This window comes from Lithobates pipiens, unplaced genomic scaffold (genome assembly GCF_037356315.1).
Source record: "Lithobates pipiens isolate NorthernLeopardFrog02 unplaced genomic scaffold, aLitPip1_a1.2 Scaffold_13, whole genome shotgun sequence".
In the NCBI taxonomy this organism is placed as follows: domain Eukaryota; kingdom Metazoa; phylum Chordata; class Amphibia; order Anura; family Ranidae; genus Lithobates; species Lithobates pipiens.
Window position 1 is genome coordinate 301,263,782 of NW_027507718.1, and position 14,502 is coordinate 301,278,283.

The 14,502-nt window shown below is 38.2% G+C and overlaps 1 protein-coding gene across 19 annotated transcripts in view; it reads left to right on the plus strand.

The window, feature by feature from the left end:
- The window catches only part of BLTP1 (bridge-like lipid transfer protein family member 1), a 454,074-nt gene that overhangs the window by 140,650 nt on the left and 298,922 nt on the right, over positions 1–14,502 (plus strand). For all 19 annotated transcript variants that reach the window (XM_077476843.1, XM_077476844.1, XM_077476848.1 and 16 more), the window contains exons 15-17: positions 1,041–1,196; positions 2,423–2,520; positions 4,324–4,502. In XM_077476843.1, coding sequence (XP_077332969.1) covers positions 1,041–1,196; positions 2,423–2,520; positions 4,324–4,502 — 433 coding nt within the window. The remainder of the gene's footprint in view (positions 1–1,040; positions 1,197–2,422; positions 2,521–4,323; positions 4,503–14,502) is intronic.

Below are 14,502 nucleotides of genomic sequence, written 5' to 3' on the forward strand. Positions count from 1 at the left end.
GACTAACTGGCTTGCTTATAGCAGAGAGGGGGGTTTATACCAGCTAGGACTACCCATAGGCAGTGCTTTATTTTTCTGCCTAGTGTCCTACTCTTGTAGGTGGCTCTATAAATCTATGGTCAAGAATGAAGAGAAGCTGTGTCCGTCAATGAACTCTGAGAAAAGGGTTTTACGGTGAGTAACAAACAATCCAATAATTTCAAACAAGTAATTTCCATAGTTCCTAGAGTAAACTAATTTTGACTTGACCGTAGTATGATAAGAGAATTTGTCTTTAGCTGATGAATTTATATTGTGAGTTTTTCTGGCAATGTTTTCCATTCTGTTGGTTTTCATGTATTTTTTTTTATGCTGTTATAGGCCCTTTATTTCCTAACCTTGAGAACAGCAGAAGATGTTCTGTCAAAATCAATAAAAACAATTATCATGACAGTTACTGATTGGTCAAGGGGCTTTAGATTTTTACAGTGGTAAAGTATACAAGTTCCAAGGGCTGGGTGGGGCCAGATCTTTCAGCCTTACATCATTACAGCGAGTTGTTTGGGGACAATGTGCAAGTAATTGTTCTCTCTGTCCTGCTTTAGTAAACAATTCCAAGCAGGACTAGGAATCAGGATTTACTTCAGCAGACACCTCACTGGCATATCATGTCCAGATGTCTACAATTCGGACAGGCTTTGCGTTCATAAGTTACTTGTGAGACCTGTTTTCCAATACTGCATAAAAACTGCTTATCTTAATTGTGCAGTAAAGGACGCAGGCAAAGTATGCACAAACCCTGGGTTATAGGTTCTGCTTTTTCTTGCCAGACTGAATAGCAATGAATTTGACAAATGTTTTCATTAAACGCTGTCATGCTTATGATTGTTTTTTTTTATTTAACATCTACCAAATGGGTAGTCTTTCAGCAGCTGCATATTTAACATATACTTAGGTGTTTTTTGATTTCTGAACAGAAGACTTTGGGCTTTCATGCTTAAATTGTATTGACTCACAATTGCATTTGGTTAAAAAAAAAATTGTTTCTGGTTCTACTTTAGATCTAATACAAGACTGGTCTAGTGACAACGCACCAGATTTATTTTCCTTTGTCCCATATACTTGGAACCTAAAGATAATGTTTCATCAGTTTGAAATGATCTGGGCAGCAAATCAGCACAACTGGATTGATTGCTCAACTAAGCAGCAGGAAAATGGTAACACATTTGTTTATTTTTTCTCCATTTCTCATAATAGCCTTACATTCAGGGCTCATTTACAGATGCTGCTGTGAGCTGCGTTTTCCTGCACTGGGTTAATGCAGGTCACTAATAGGGCACATAGAAAATAATTCACACTGCATTGCAGCGGGTAGACATGTAGAATTTTACAACAGCACTCTGAAAGGCACTGCATGTCCCTGCTTGGCAATATGGCGCACCATACTACTGTGCAGGGACGTGAATGAAGTATCGCTTTGGCCCACTTTCATTTACATTAAATACAACATTCCCACCGTGACTAATGGTGGTGGCAGCATTATGGCATAGGGATGTTTCTCTGAAGAAGGTCATGAAAGGGTAGAGTGAATTCGGGAAAATGCAGGGAATTTCTGGAGGAAAATCTAACGTCTAAACATTGTCCAGCAAGATAATGACCCCAAACATAAAGCCAAAACGAAATAACACTTTTACTGTCCTTGAATGTCCAAGCTAGAGTCCAGGTCTAAATCCAATAGGCAATTTGTGTCTGTAGGCTGTCCACTTCCGATGCTCATGCCAGAGCTAGAGCAGTTTTGCAAATGGGAATTGGAAAATATTGCAGTTTCTAGATTCACAAAGCTGGAAAAGATCTATCCACACAGACTGAAGGCAGTAATGATGTAACATGTGCATCTATTAAATTCAAATGTAATTCTTGAAAGGGGTATATATTTATGCAGTCAGTTATTTTTTTATTATAATAATTGAAATCACTTTGCAGAGATTTACTTTCACTTTGACATTAAACAGTACATTTTTGTTAATCAGAGTAAGAAAAAGAAAATCCCCTGCTATTCAATGTTCTATAACAGATTAAGCAATAAAAAGGGTAAATCATTTTTAAAGGCCCTGTATAGACAATATTCTTACACGAGTAAATGTATGTTGTTTGTATAAAAAACAAAAAGGCATTAAATGTTCACGTTAAACAGTTAATTCTTGGTATGAGCTGCTAATTTACTGTAATTTTCTGCCATGGAAATTGTACATATATTTGCAGATGTTTTTTCTTAAGACTTCTTTTTATCCGTGTTAAATCAATAACAAACAACAGTAGCCATTAATAGTACACATGGAATAATTTTTTCTAAAGCTTTTATTTTTTTGTTTTTAAACACTAGAAACCTTTTGTATTGATTTTTTTTTTACCTTTTATTGTATGAACTATTTTGTTCTTTTAGTATATCTTGCTGCCTGTGGAGAAACATTAAACATTGATTTTGCACTGCCGTTTACGGATTTCGTACCAAGTACATGCAATACCAGGTTTTCCCTTAGAGTAAGTGTCATTTTCTTTATTTTATTGTTCTTGGTTGTCACTAAACATCCTTTGCTCTTGTTCTTTTTACTTGGCTTCCAGCAAAGAAGAGGACGATATAAGTGCTATTATAATAGGACCATACAGATTATCATTTTCATTCTCTTAAGCCTGTGTTTTTTTTTCTGTTCGCCCCAGCGGGTTGTATGTATGAAAAAAAAAGGTCAACCCGCGGTCAGAGCCACTGTACTAATGATCCAACATTAGTACATCGATCTCCCCCGCCAGAGCAGTCCAGTCAGTGCTCCCAGCCACTGGCTGAGAGCACTGATCGGGAGATGGTCGGCTGCTAGTTTTCCAGCACGCTTGTCTGACAGAAGCTGGCTTTTTTGACCTGTCAGACCAGCTGCCATACACACAGGCTGAATGTTGGCTGTTTTTTTATTGAACTAGCCGATGTCACTTGGTATTCGGCCTGTGTTTACGGGGGGGGGGGTTTAGGCCAGCCATACATGAAGCAGATTTTTTCCTGCAACCACGGACAGTGTTGATGCGGTAATCCATCCTGCTAAGCCATTGTCTTCTCGTGGTGGGTGAAGACAGTAATTATTACTAGCGGCTATAGCTTCTGCTAGCAATAATTGCAGGTAAAACCCAGCAGGCTGGCCTACCCAAGTTAGTCGATCGATCAACTTGGTACATTTAACCTGCCCATACATGGTTCGAATCTCGGCCAGTTCCCGCTGAACCGGCTGGGATTTGAACTGTGTAGACTAAATGATATTAACACACAGGGGGTTATTTACTAAAGGCAAATCTACTTTGCACTGCAATTGCACTTGGAACTGCAGTTGCTGTAGATCTGAGGTGAAGATCTGAAATGATTTTTATCATGCAGTCATGTACAAGCAAAAATGCTGTTTTATTTATTTCCCTTGCATGCCCCCCTCAGATCTACAGCGACTGCACTTCCAAGTGCACTTGCAGTGGTGCACTTGTAGTGCAAAGTGTATTTGCCATTGGTAAATAAACCCCAATGAGTCCTTCTTTTTGACTCCATGATAAATTATGCTGTTTGTTAGCGGAAATGTTGCTTTGTGTCATTTGAAGCAGTAAAACATGTTCTTTTAGAACACAAAGCTGTTTGAATTTACCAGATTGCTGGTGACCCCTTCTATTGTAGAAATATACTGATTTACTGTTCTGTTATGTTGATATTGATGACCTGTTGTCCCAAAATAGATATTTATATATTTGGTTTCATATCTTTAATCATCAATGTGAATTAACATAGTTTTATGCTCTTTAAGTAGTATAATTTAATGTGTAAATTTTAGGTATTATCTTTTTTGTTTTTGAAGTGTATCTAACCTCAAAACGAATAACTGATAAAAATGCAACACAGGCAAAGTGCACAGAAAGTTATCAGCAGACAGTGTTGTTTTTTTTGCACTTAATTTACAACATATTATAAAACACTTTTGATGGTATATTTAACAGACCAAATAGGACCAAGTAAGGAAAGTTCATTGTAAGGGTTTGCCTAGTCTTAAATCTGAATAGGCCCCTGAATAGGCCCCTGAGTGCAGCTAATTACATGGCAGTGGATAATGTGGTTTATATACTTTAATGACTCTTGTGATTTATGCAGTACTCACAATTATTATAGTATGCTTTAATAAATAGTGTAATATTCTTTTATAATTGTTTTTTGTATGGTCTAATTTTCTTTCTAGATGCATATAGAAAACAAAAAGGAGCCGTAAAATGAAAATCATTGCTGTTTTTCCTTTGGATAAATTTACAATTTTTGTTTTATTTTAGGGAGGAGATGTGGACCTTCACTTGTTTTTACCTGACTGCTATCCCAGTAAATATTCTTTGCTTACATTGGCAAAGGATTGCCATCTGAACAAGACAAACCCTGACTCCTGCAGTTCTACAGAAAACCAGAGTGGCTTGAAACACTGCAAACCAAAATGGAGAAATGTAGCACGAGTAGAGTAAGCATCCAACAAGTAACTATTTGGCTTGATGGAAAGGCCACAAAACAAGTTGTGTGTACTAACTATGCATTATAGCAGTGCAACCTTATCTCTTTAAAGGCAGCCTGCTATCAAAAAGTGTGTAAGCTGTGCTGCTTAAAATACTGCTTGCTGATTTTATGGCTTCAGCATGTTCTGAGTTACTAAAACAAGTATGGACACCAGGGGTTCTGGATTCAATTTGACTTACTTTGCTGCATTTTCATTCAGGTTCATGGATTCAGAGATTATTGAATGAATGAATGAATGAAATACTTATATAGCGCACAATGCGAACTGAATCGCCTCTAGGCCTCTAGGCTTATTGAGGCCATAGGGAAGCATGACAGCAAGGCACCTAGCGTTTTCAGACAGAGGGTAGCAGTGGTTGCTCAAGTATTTCTCTCATCAAAGGCTATGTTAAAGCAGTTATTTTCTATTTGTAACTGTATTAATTAAGGTAGAGAGTGTGCCTGAGCAACTTTATACAATGCCTTTGACATAGCATGGCAAAATAAATAAACAGATGACACCGTGTTCCAAAGTAATACAGGAGTGGTATGGCAAAGTCACAATTTAAAACATGCCAACAATAAACAATTTAAATAATAAATTTACACCCATGTAAAATTCTATAAACAATCAAAATTGTGACTTAAAAATATGTAATGAAATTATATTCCAGCATATTTAAGCCAAAAATGTAAATAAAAAATAGACAAGACTGCGATCTTTTAAATGTCTAATAAAAATACTAATGCCCAACATCTCTAGAACCCAATCCTAACTAAAGTTCTCAGTGCAAAGGAATATATGTAAACAAATCAAATGAACAATAAGCAGTTGTGCAAAAGTGCATAATATGTAGTCCTTAAAGCAGAGTTCTACCCAAAAATTGAATTTCGGCTGATCGGATTCCTCCCCACCTCTGGTGACACATTTGGCACCTTTCAGGGGGAAGCAGATACTGGTCAAATCCCAGTATATGCCCCCACTTCTGAGGAAAGTCCGCTGCACTTTGTGTGCCAAACTACATGGTGCCCCCCCCCCCCCCCCGCTGTCTTCTGGGAGACACACAGGTTCCAGAAGACAGCAGGGACCATTCAGAACACGCATGCGCAGTAGGGAACCAGGAGTGAAGCCGAATATCTTCATGGCTTGTTTCCCCTACCAGAAATAGCAGCAGCAGCACCTGGGAGTCGATCTGAAAATCGGCTTGGTTGCCGACATCGCAGGCTCCTTGGACAGGTAAGTGTCCTTATATTAAAAGTCAGCAACTACAGTAATTGAAGCTGCTCACTTTTCTTTCTCTTTTTTTTTTTTCCCAGGTGGAACTCCACTTTAATAAAAGTGCTCAATGCTCTTTTACGCATCCAAATGTGAAGGAAAGTGACACCTAGGAGAATGGTGCTCTTCCTCTCTTTCCCAATAGAAGCACACCGTACTCACCAGAAATGTATGACCACTTTTCTCAAAGAAGGTCAAACTCGCTTAAAATATGCCAAACAGATGTTCCCATATACATTTATCATGTTTTCAATTAAACAATGGTATCCTGTAGACATAGATGATTGGATCTCCCCATATATTTAATGGTACTTCTGCGCCTTTAAGAGATCTGTGCAAAACTTCCCTCACAAGGGAAAAAGGGTACAGGGACCATATACAGGGACCTCTCATAATGTAGTAATATCCAGTTTTATTAACAGCTATTTAAAATTACACTTAGTAAAAAATACTCTATCATGTAACTGCATGGAAATGGAAACTGAAAGCACCAGTTTGTGTTGGAACCATCAAATATATGGGGAGGTCGTCCATGTCTACAGGACACCATTGGTTAATTGAAAACCTGACAGATGTATGTGGGAACATCTGTTTGGGATACTTAAGTGAGTTTGACCTTCTTTGAGAAAAGAGGTTGTTTTTTTTCTGGTGAGTGCGATGTGCTTCTATTAGGAGAGAGAGGAAGAGCACTATTCTCCTCAGTGTCACTTCCCTTATCATTTGGATGCATTTATCTGTACTGAGCCCTTTAATTATGTGGGAATCAGTTTAACCAGCTATAGAAACAATAATGTAGGGAACAAGAAAGGGGAAATTGTTGAAAGCACGTGTGGTTGAAAAAAAAAAGAAAGGAAATTACAATCCTCCCATATAAACATAAGTGTTGACGCAAGGCACTACCTGCACAGTGTTTGCATGTTCTCCCTGTGCCTGTGTGGTTTTCCTCCCACACTCCAAAGACATGCTGCTAGGTTAATTGGCTCCTGTCTAAATTATCCCCATTATGTGTATGTATGAATGTGAGTTGGGTACCTTAGATTGTGAGGGCAGGAACTGATGTGAATGTATAATAAATATGTAAAGCGCTGTGTAAATTGACAGTGCTATACAAGAATTTGTAATACATCCAAAGTCAACAACCCTGAGATAAGAGGTGGTGGGGCAGGTAGGGCTGATATCAGGCAGAAGAATTCTAAGGAAAGAACCTTTCATGGCAGTTGCTGCCTATGGTGAAGCCAGAGTGACCATATGCTGTATGTCTGTACCGGTATAGAGTATCATTTGAAATTTCTCTGGCTTCTATGAAGAGCTCCACATATCAATACATAATTAGTTAATATAATGCATTTCGTAGACCTTAAGCAACAATAATACCGATAATAAAAATTTGGTATATTAGAGTACTACACATTCAAAAAACTCTATCCATTAACGTATATCCATTCGGTAATGTAAGCAGTTAATTGATGACCTCCAGTAATTTTGTTGTTTCAATATATTTTATTTTCAATAAAAGAAACAGACAACAGTAAACAGAAATACATAGATACAATAAGGGCCATCGACCCTAATACGACCAGCATAGTCACATGGGTAACATGTAAGTCCGGACAGGCCATGCCAGTAAATTCACAAGTAACAGACATAGTGCAAAGTGGTCAGTGTTTCAGGATAGCGAGTAAACTCTTGGTGTCCATTAACTGTTGACCGTGGCTTGAGGAGGGGCAAGGGGTTGTAGAGGGGGAAGCTCCACCATCCCCAAACAAACTGTGGCAGGGCTCCCCAAACCCCACCACCCCACCCAGACCTCCAATAATTTTATACGTTATTCATTCTGCCAACATTATTTCAAATGTGTCAGCACCACAGAAAAAATTGGTAACCTAATATGATCCAAATTCTAAACTATTCAAAAAAAAACATATATTTTAAAAATAAAAACAAGCTTATATTTGTTTTAAAATTGAACATCATTTTTGAAATTGAAAATTGATACCAACATATTCAAATTTATATTGATCCTCACGTAGATGAAAAATGTAAATAGGATAAAAAGGACCTAACATTAATTCAAGGGACAGGATATTAAACCTGTAAAGTTAATGGTACTTTGATTCCTACACTCCAAACTACCTCTCTAACCCCACCCTCAATGGGGCGTCCACCCTAAATGGAAACCCAAATGGGAAGGAGGCGAGGGGGGTGGTTCATACATTCATAACAAACGGGACCAATAAAAAGACCTGCTATATATTCCTCGTATATTCTTTTTCACTTGTACAAACAAGCACATGTTCATTATATTAGATATAAGAAGTAGAAAATTAATGTATTAGTGGTTAACCCACTTTCATTCACATGACTAAAATGAATCATAAAAACTGGAGCTTATACATATATATATTAATATACCTTGTAACGTGAACTTGATCAATAATCACTAATAAAGCAATTGAGATCGAGTTCAACGTTTAAACCTGCAGGTTGGAGAGTATTGGCGACATACAGTACAGTATATCCATTTTTTCTCACACTGGGATATCTCTCCTCCATGTAGGGCTTAGTTTCTCTATGCCACAGAACAAAAGACCTGAAGGGTCTCTATTGTGTTTGTGTCTGAAGTGGAGTGGCAGACTGTGATCCTTTAACCCAATCAGGATTTTATAAATATGTTCTGAGACTCGTTTTAGCCAGAGTTCTTTTTGTGCAGCCTATGTACATAAGGCCACCCGGGCACTGTAAAGCATAAACCATGTGTTTAGAGTTGCATGATATGAATTAATTCATATCAAGTTCCCTACCATTCGCCGTGGAAATAAGACGCTAATCCTCTAATATGGAACTCAAACCAACGAGAGGTTGTAGGACAGGGCGAAGAGTCCAAGACAAAAGGGAGAAGGGAAACGGAATAAAAGGGCTTTACAATCATACTAACATTTCTTTAACAGATAAAGAGATGAATGTCCTAAACACAGGTTTGAAATGTTCCACAAAAAAACCCATAAATAAATTGAATCTCTACATTGATATTCATGAATACGTACACAAAATGAATATGAAAAAGTATTTTTTGAGTAACCATCCAAGTACAAGAAGGCCTTTGTAAAATGCAAAGGTAGGAGTGGCTAGTGGCTTGAAGAATAAATCTTTATTTAAACCTCCCTCTAAATCCAACCACTATATAGAGGTATTCAAACTAATTCTGAAGGACTTGGACAAAATGGTTTCTAAAAAGAACACGATTTCACGATATATACAAGAGGAGATCAGTGCCTTGGAAAAACAGAAGGACATCATTGTCTGCTCGGCAGACAAAGGGGGAGGTGTAGTTATTATGACCAAATAATTTTATCACTCCCAATTAACAGAAATGTTAACAGACAAGAATGCATATACTTGTTTAAAGGGAGATCCCACCAGAGAGTATAGGCAGGACTTAATGAATCTTGTGGATTATGAGTTTGATAATAAGGTATTAACAAAAAAATGAAAAAAAGATACCTGGTACTGAGTTTTAGTCGCATACCAAGAATATACACCCTCTGGAAGGTTCATAAAAATATGTCTACCCCTCCGGCCCGACCTATTGTGAATAATATAGGTTCGGTCTCCGCCAGATTGGGACAGTACCTAGATTTTTGTAGCCTAGTGTGACTAGCACCAACGCTTATCTTAAGGACACCTAGGATTTTCTTTTGTGTCTTAGTAAAATCATGCTCCAGGAGGAAGTCGAGATTTATATGGTAGCGGTAGATGTATCATTGTTGTACACTATTATACAGCACAACGATGCACTGCTAGCCCTCAACTGGGCATTTAGCCAGAGGAACGATATTTCTTATATCCAAAAGAAGTTCTTAAGGTTGGTACTTGAGTACTGCCTGACACACAACTACTTCTGGTAGGGTGATAATTTCTACACTCAAAACAGGGCTGTTGCGATGCGCACAAAATTTACACCCAGTCTAGCCAACCTCTTCATGAGTGAGTGGGAGGACAAATTGATTTATGCCCAAAGGAGGACCGAACTGCTGTTTTTTAAGAGGTATATTGATGACCTGTTCTTGGTCTGGCAAGCACGGAACAGTCATTAAGCACTTCAGCCCCAGAATATTTTTTGCAATAGGGCACTGCGTCGCTTTAACTGACAATTGCAACGCTGTACCCAAACAAAATTGACGCCCTCTTATTTCCCCACAAATAGAGCTTTCTTTTGGTGGTATTTGATCATCTGTGCTGTTTTTATTTTTTGCGCTATAAACAAAAAAAGAGCGACAATTTTGAAAAAAACAATATTTTGTAGTTTTGTGCTGTAATAAATTGCCCCATTTTTTTTTTAAAAGCGAATTTTTTCCTCAGTTTAGGCCAATATGTATTCTTCTACATATTTTTGGTAATAAAAAAAAACAAAAAGCGTATATTGATTTGTTTGTGGAAAAGTTATAGCGTTTTTTACTAGTAATGGCTGTGATCTGCGATTTTTATCCAGACTGCGACATTATGGCAGACACATCGGACACCTTTGACACATTTTTGGGTTGATTGACAATTATACAGCAATCAGTTTGCATTGATTACTGTATAAATGTCACTGGCAGGGAAGGGGTTAACACTAGGGGGCGATCAAAGGGTTAACTGTGTTCCCTGTGTGTGTGTGTTCTAACTGCAGGGATAGGACTGACTATGGGAAATGAGAGATCGTGGCTCCCAGCTCATAGGAACGCACAATCTCTCCCTCTTCCCAGAACTAGGATGTGTGTTTACACACACATGTCCCTGTTCCACCTCTCGTGCCCGCGATCGCTCATGGCCGGCGGTCATCGCGACCGCCGGTCACGAGCATCGGCACCCCCGCTGTGCAGTGGGCACGTGCTTGCTATCCCACTTAAAGGGACCAACGTATAGATATGACTGTTCGTGGGATTGTGCCGACCTGCCGCAGTATAATGACTGCGGCTGGTCAGCAAGAGGTTAAAGGATTTTATTAATTGTTTTAAACTATAATCCCAATAACATCCAATTAGATTTTCATTACAGTAAAGATCAGGTGAATTATTTGGGTGTCACTGTTTCGCAACAGTAAAAACAACAAATTACTAAAGTATATTTAGTAGAGAGCCATACTATCACTAGATGCAGCCAAAGCATTTGATTGCGCTGAGTGGGCATATCTATGGGAGGCTATGTAGAAATTCGGGTTGGGTAAAGTGGATCAAATTATTATACACAACCCCACGAGCATGTATACAGATAAATCATGGAATATCAAAGCATTTTTTTTTAACTAAAGGTACCAGGCAAGGTGCCTGCTGTCACCGTTGCTACTCGCATTGGTTATAGAACCGTTGGCAATAGCAATCAGACAGGCAACAGCTATTAGAGGCTTTGAGAGAGGAGGAAGAGTCGATAAAATTATGCAGATAATGCATTATTATTTTTGGGAGACACAGATCAATCCCTAACATATGTGATAAAGTTGATTGAAAATTTTGGTAGATTCTCTGGGTTTGTTATGAATTGGGAAAATCAGTACTACTCCCCGTTGATGCGTTAACAGTGGCTTTACCACAAATAGAGCATCAAACACAGATTGTTACATCCCATAAATGTTTAGGGATAAGGGTCTCTTCAAATTTAAAGGAATATATTAATTATAACCTAGCCCCCATATTAGATAAGTTTAAGATTAAGAGTACAGTATGGTCCAAACTAACGTTGTTGGTTGTAGGGTGAGCAAATTTAATAAAAATGGTGTCCCACAGTTACTTTATGTCTTACACAATTCACCGATCTGCATACCACTTAAATGGTTTAAAAGAACCTTGCTATGGAATGGGCAAAATGCTAGAATTAAACTTAATACATTACAATTTACCAAAGATAAGGGTGGCCTTGCTGTTACAATTTTAAAACAAATATAAATTTGTTTTTATTACTATTAATATATATAATTGGTGTTTAGAATTTGGATCATATTAGGTTACCATTTTTTTCTGCGGTGCTGACACATTTGAAATAATAATGTTTGCAGACTAAATAACGTATAAAATTATTGGAGGTCATCGATTAATTAACTGCTTACATTACCGAATGGATATACATTACGGGATAGAGTTTTTTTGAATGTGTAGTTGCCCTCTACTATACCAAGTTTTTATTATTAGTATTATTGTTGCTTAAGGTCTACGAAATGCATTATATTAACTAATTATGTATTGATATGTGGAGCTTTTCATATGTATGGGCATGTATTTCATTTTGGTAACTCTGGGGGAGAGTGGTGACAACGGCTTCTTTTTGAACAGGCATTGACACTTCGATCTGCTTGTTTTGGGTAGCCACCATTCCTACAGTTTATGAAAATGTCTGTTTGGCCCTTTATAGATAATACTAATAGGGTTCTATAATGCGAGTTTGATCGTTTTGTGGTGGGAACCACTGAGGTTTGTGCACTGACATGTAGAAGGGGTTAACGCACAATACTGGTAGGCTATAAAGTTACAAGTCCATGCCATTTGTGCCACACCTATTGACAAAGACGGAATGACAAAAAACACATCTAGCCGTGACCATGCGGTTTGCTGTTTCTGTCACTGACTCCGATTTCCTCCCGGGAACCACTACGGATGATCATATCTCTACGAGAGGTGGTGAGAAAATCAGAACTGAATACAAAGTGCAATATTTATACTGAACACTTTTTTTGAGATTATGTTTGTAAGGGCATTGGCATAAATTAAGGTGTTTCTTTTGAATAAAAGTTTTACACTATGAGGATTCATTTCCTTCCTTGTGCCCAAGCTTTATGAACAGGATTTTGGCTTGCTTGATTTATGCGATTCATAGGACCAGAACGTTTGATATCCTTTTGGTTGATTGTTTTTGGAGTTCTAGGCTAATGCCCTTTTAAAACGGCAGTGATCACAAAGGCGATTGTTGATTGTGCAACTCCTAAAGGAGCGGAATCACTTGGTATGGTATTGGTCGAACATCCAAACACCTAATGTCTTTTATATGAACTGTCACACGGATATTCCGAGTTATTCCTCACCTGGATTCACATATTATCATTAGATTTATTGTGTTTTAAATGTTTAGCGCTGCTTAACCACTTACAGACCGGACCATTTTTTCATTTAGTGAACACTGATCTCTGCTCCAATCACATGGAGCAGAGATCAGCTTTACTAGTTGCTAGGCAGAATGGGGAAATGCTGTTTACACGGCATTTCCTCCATTCAGCCGTCCCGTGAGACGATCGCGGGTATGCCCGCGGCGTCCCGTGACCGGACTCACGGGGGTCCCGACCGGCACGCTCGCGATGGCAGGGCGGCATTGAAGATTGGACGTACCTGTACGCCAATATGCCTGCCCGTGCCATTCTGCCGACGTACATCGGTGTGCGCCGGTCGGGAACTGGTTAAGCTTGAAGGACTATTCATTAGATCTTTTTGCTTACCCTTTATAATGTTTTGTATTAATATAACAGCTGCTTAGTTTAATTAGAATTAATGTTACACCTAAGCGCTGGAAAAGTGACCCTGTTTACTTCCTGTTTATTTTGACCTATGTAACTAATTAATAAAGATGCCAAAATCCTAGCCAAAGCCTTTGCCTTGAGACTTAAAAAAAAAATCTATAGAGGGATATGCTTTGTTTATATTTCATGTTTGAGGTTTACAACCACTTTAAATTGTTCCCCAACGCCTTTGCATTCTATGGTCAGTAGTATTTTTGATCTCTGTTATGTTTTGGGTCAATTTAGGTTTCTGTAATGCCTTTGATTTTATTTCTCTTACTACCATGCTCATAGGATGAATTTGAGTGGGAAAAAAAGGCTTTATGTTTAAAGAGAGTCAAGTGTTATTCTTGTGTTTGAACAGATCAGTTGCATGTGTGGATGCTAAAGATTGTTTCTGATGCTGTTCCAGGATCCCAGTCTTGATTTATAGGACCATTGATTTGTTTCAAGTGGAGCTTCTTTATGTAATCTTTATTTTACAAAAAAAATAATTTACTGAGAAAAATAATTGAATATTGGAAGACAACTGTGTCGCTTAATGAGGCAACTCAAAGGTTACACAGATCAAACATCTCAAAATTTACAGAGCACATCAAAGTCCATATCCATAATACTGCAAATAATGTACAAAAATTATGAGAAGAGGAAAACAAAAAGAACACAAGCAAACTATAGAGATGTAGTCTAAACAATTTTGAGTCCCTGTGGGCTAGTAGAATCATGTAACTTAAGTAGGCAGCATAAGTGGGGACCAAACAGGTAAAAGGCTAATTGCTGCAATCTTGTGGTACTTCCTAAGGCTGTGAAGCCATCTGCAAGAGCCAACTGGACTCCAGTGGAGAACTACCCAGCAAATCACCTGGGTCAAAACGTTCACATAACAAAGTGAAAAGTTGGACTCTAAAGTTAACAAAATAAGAAAAAGGAGGCAGATCCAACCAAGGAAAGTGGAGCTTATTTTGCTTTAGTGCTTAAAGCTTTGTATTCACCCCATAAAAGTGCATTTATTAGCCTCCCTAGAAAAAGAGAGATTTCCCCTGTGTCTGGAAAATAGTGTCAGAAAGTGTTTTCTATGACCCCTTTGTTTTGCAGATAACTCTGTTGGGATGGGTTTAAGCAGCAGGTGAAGTAGGGTCTGGGGCCTTGCCCAACGTTGGGGACAAAGTGACA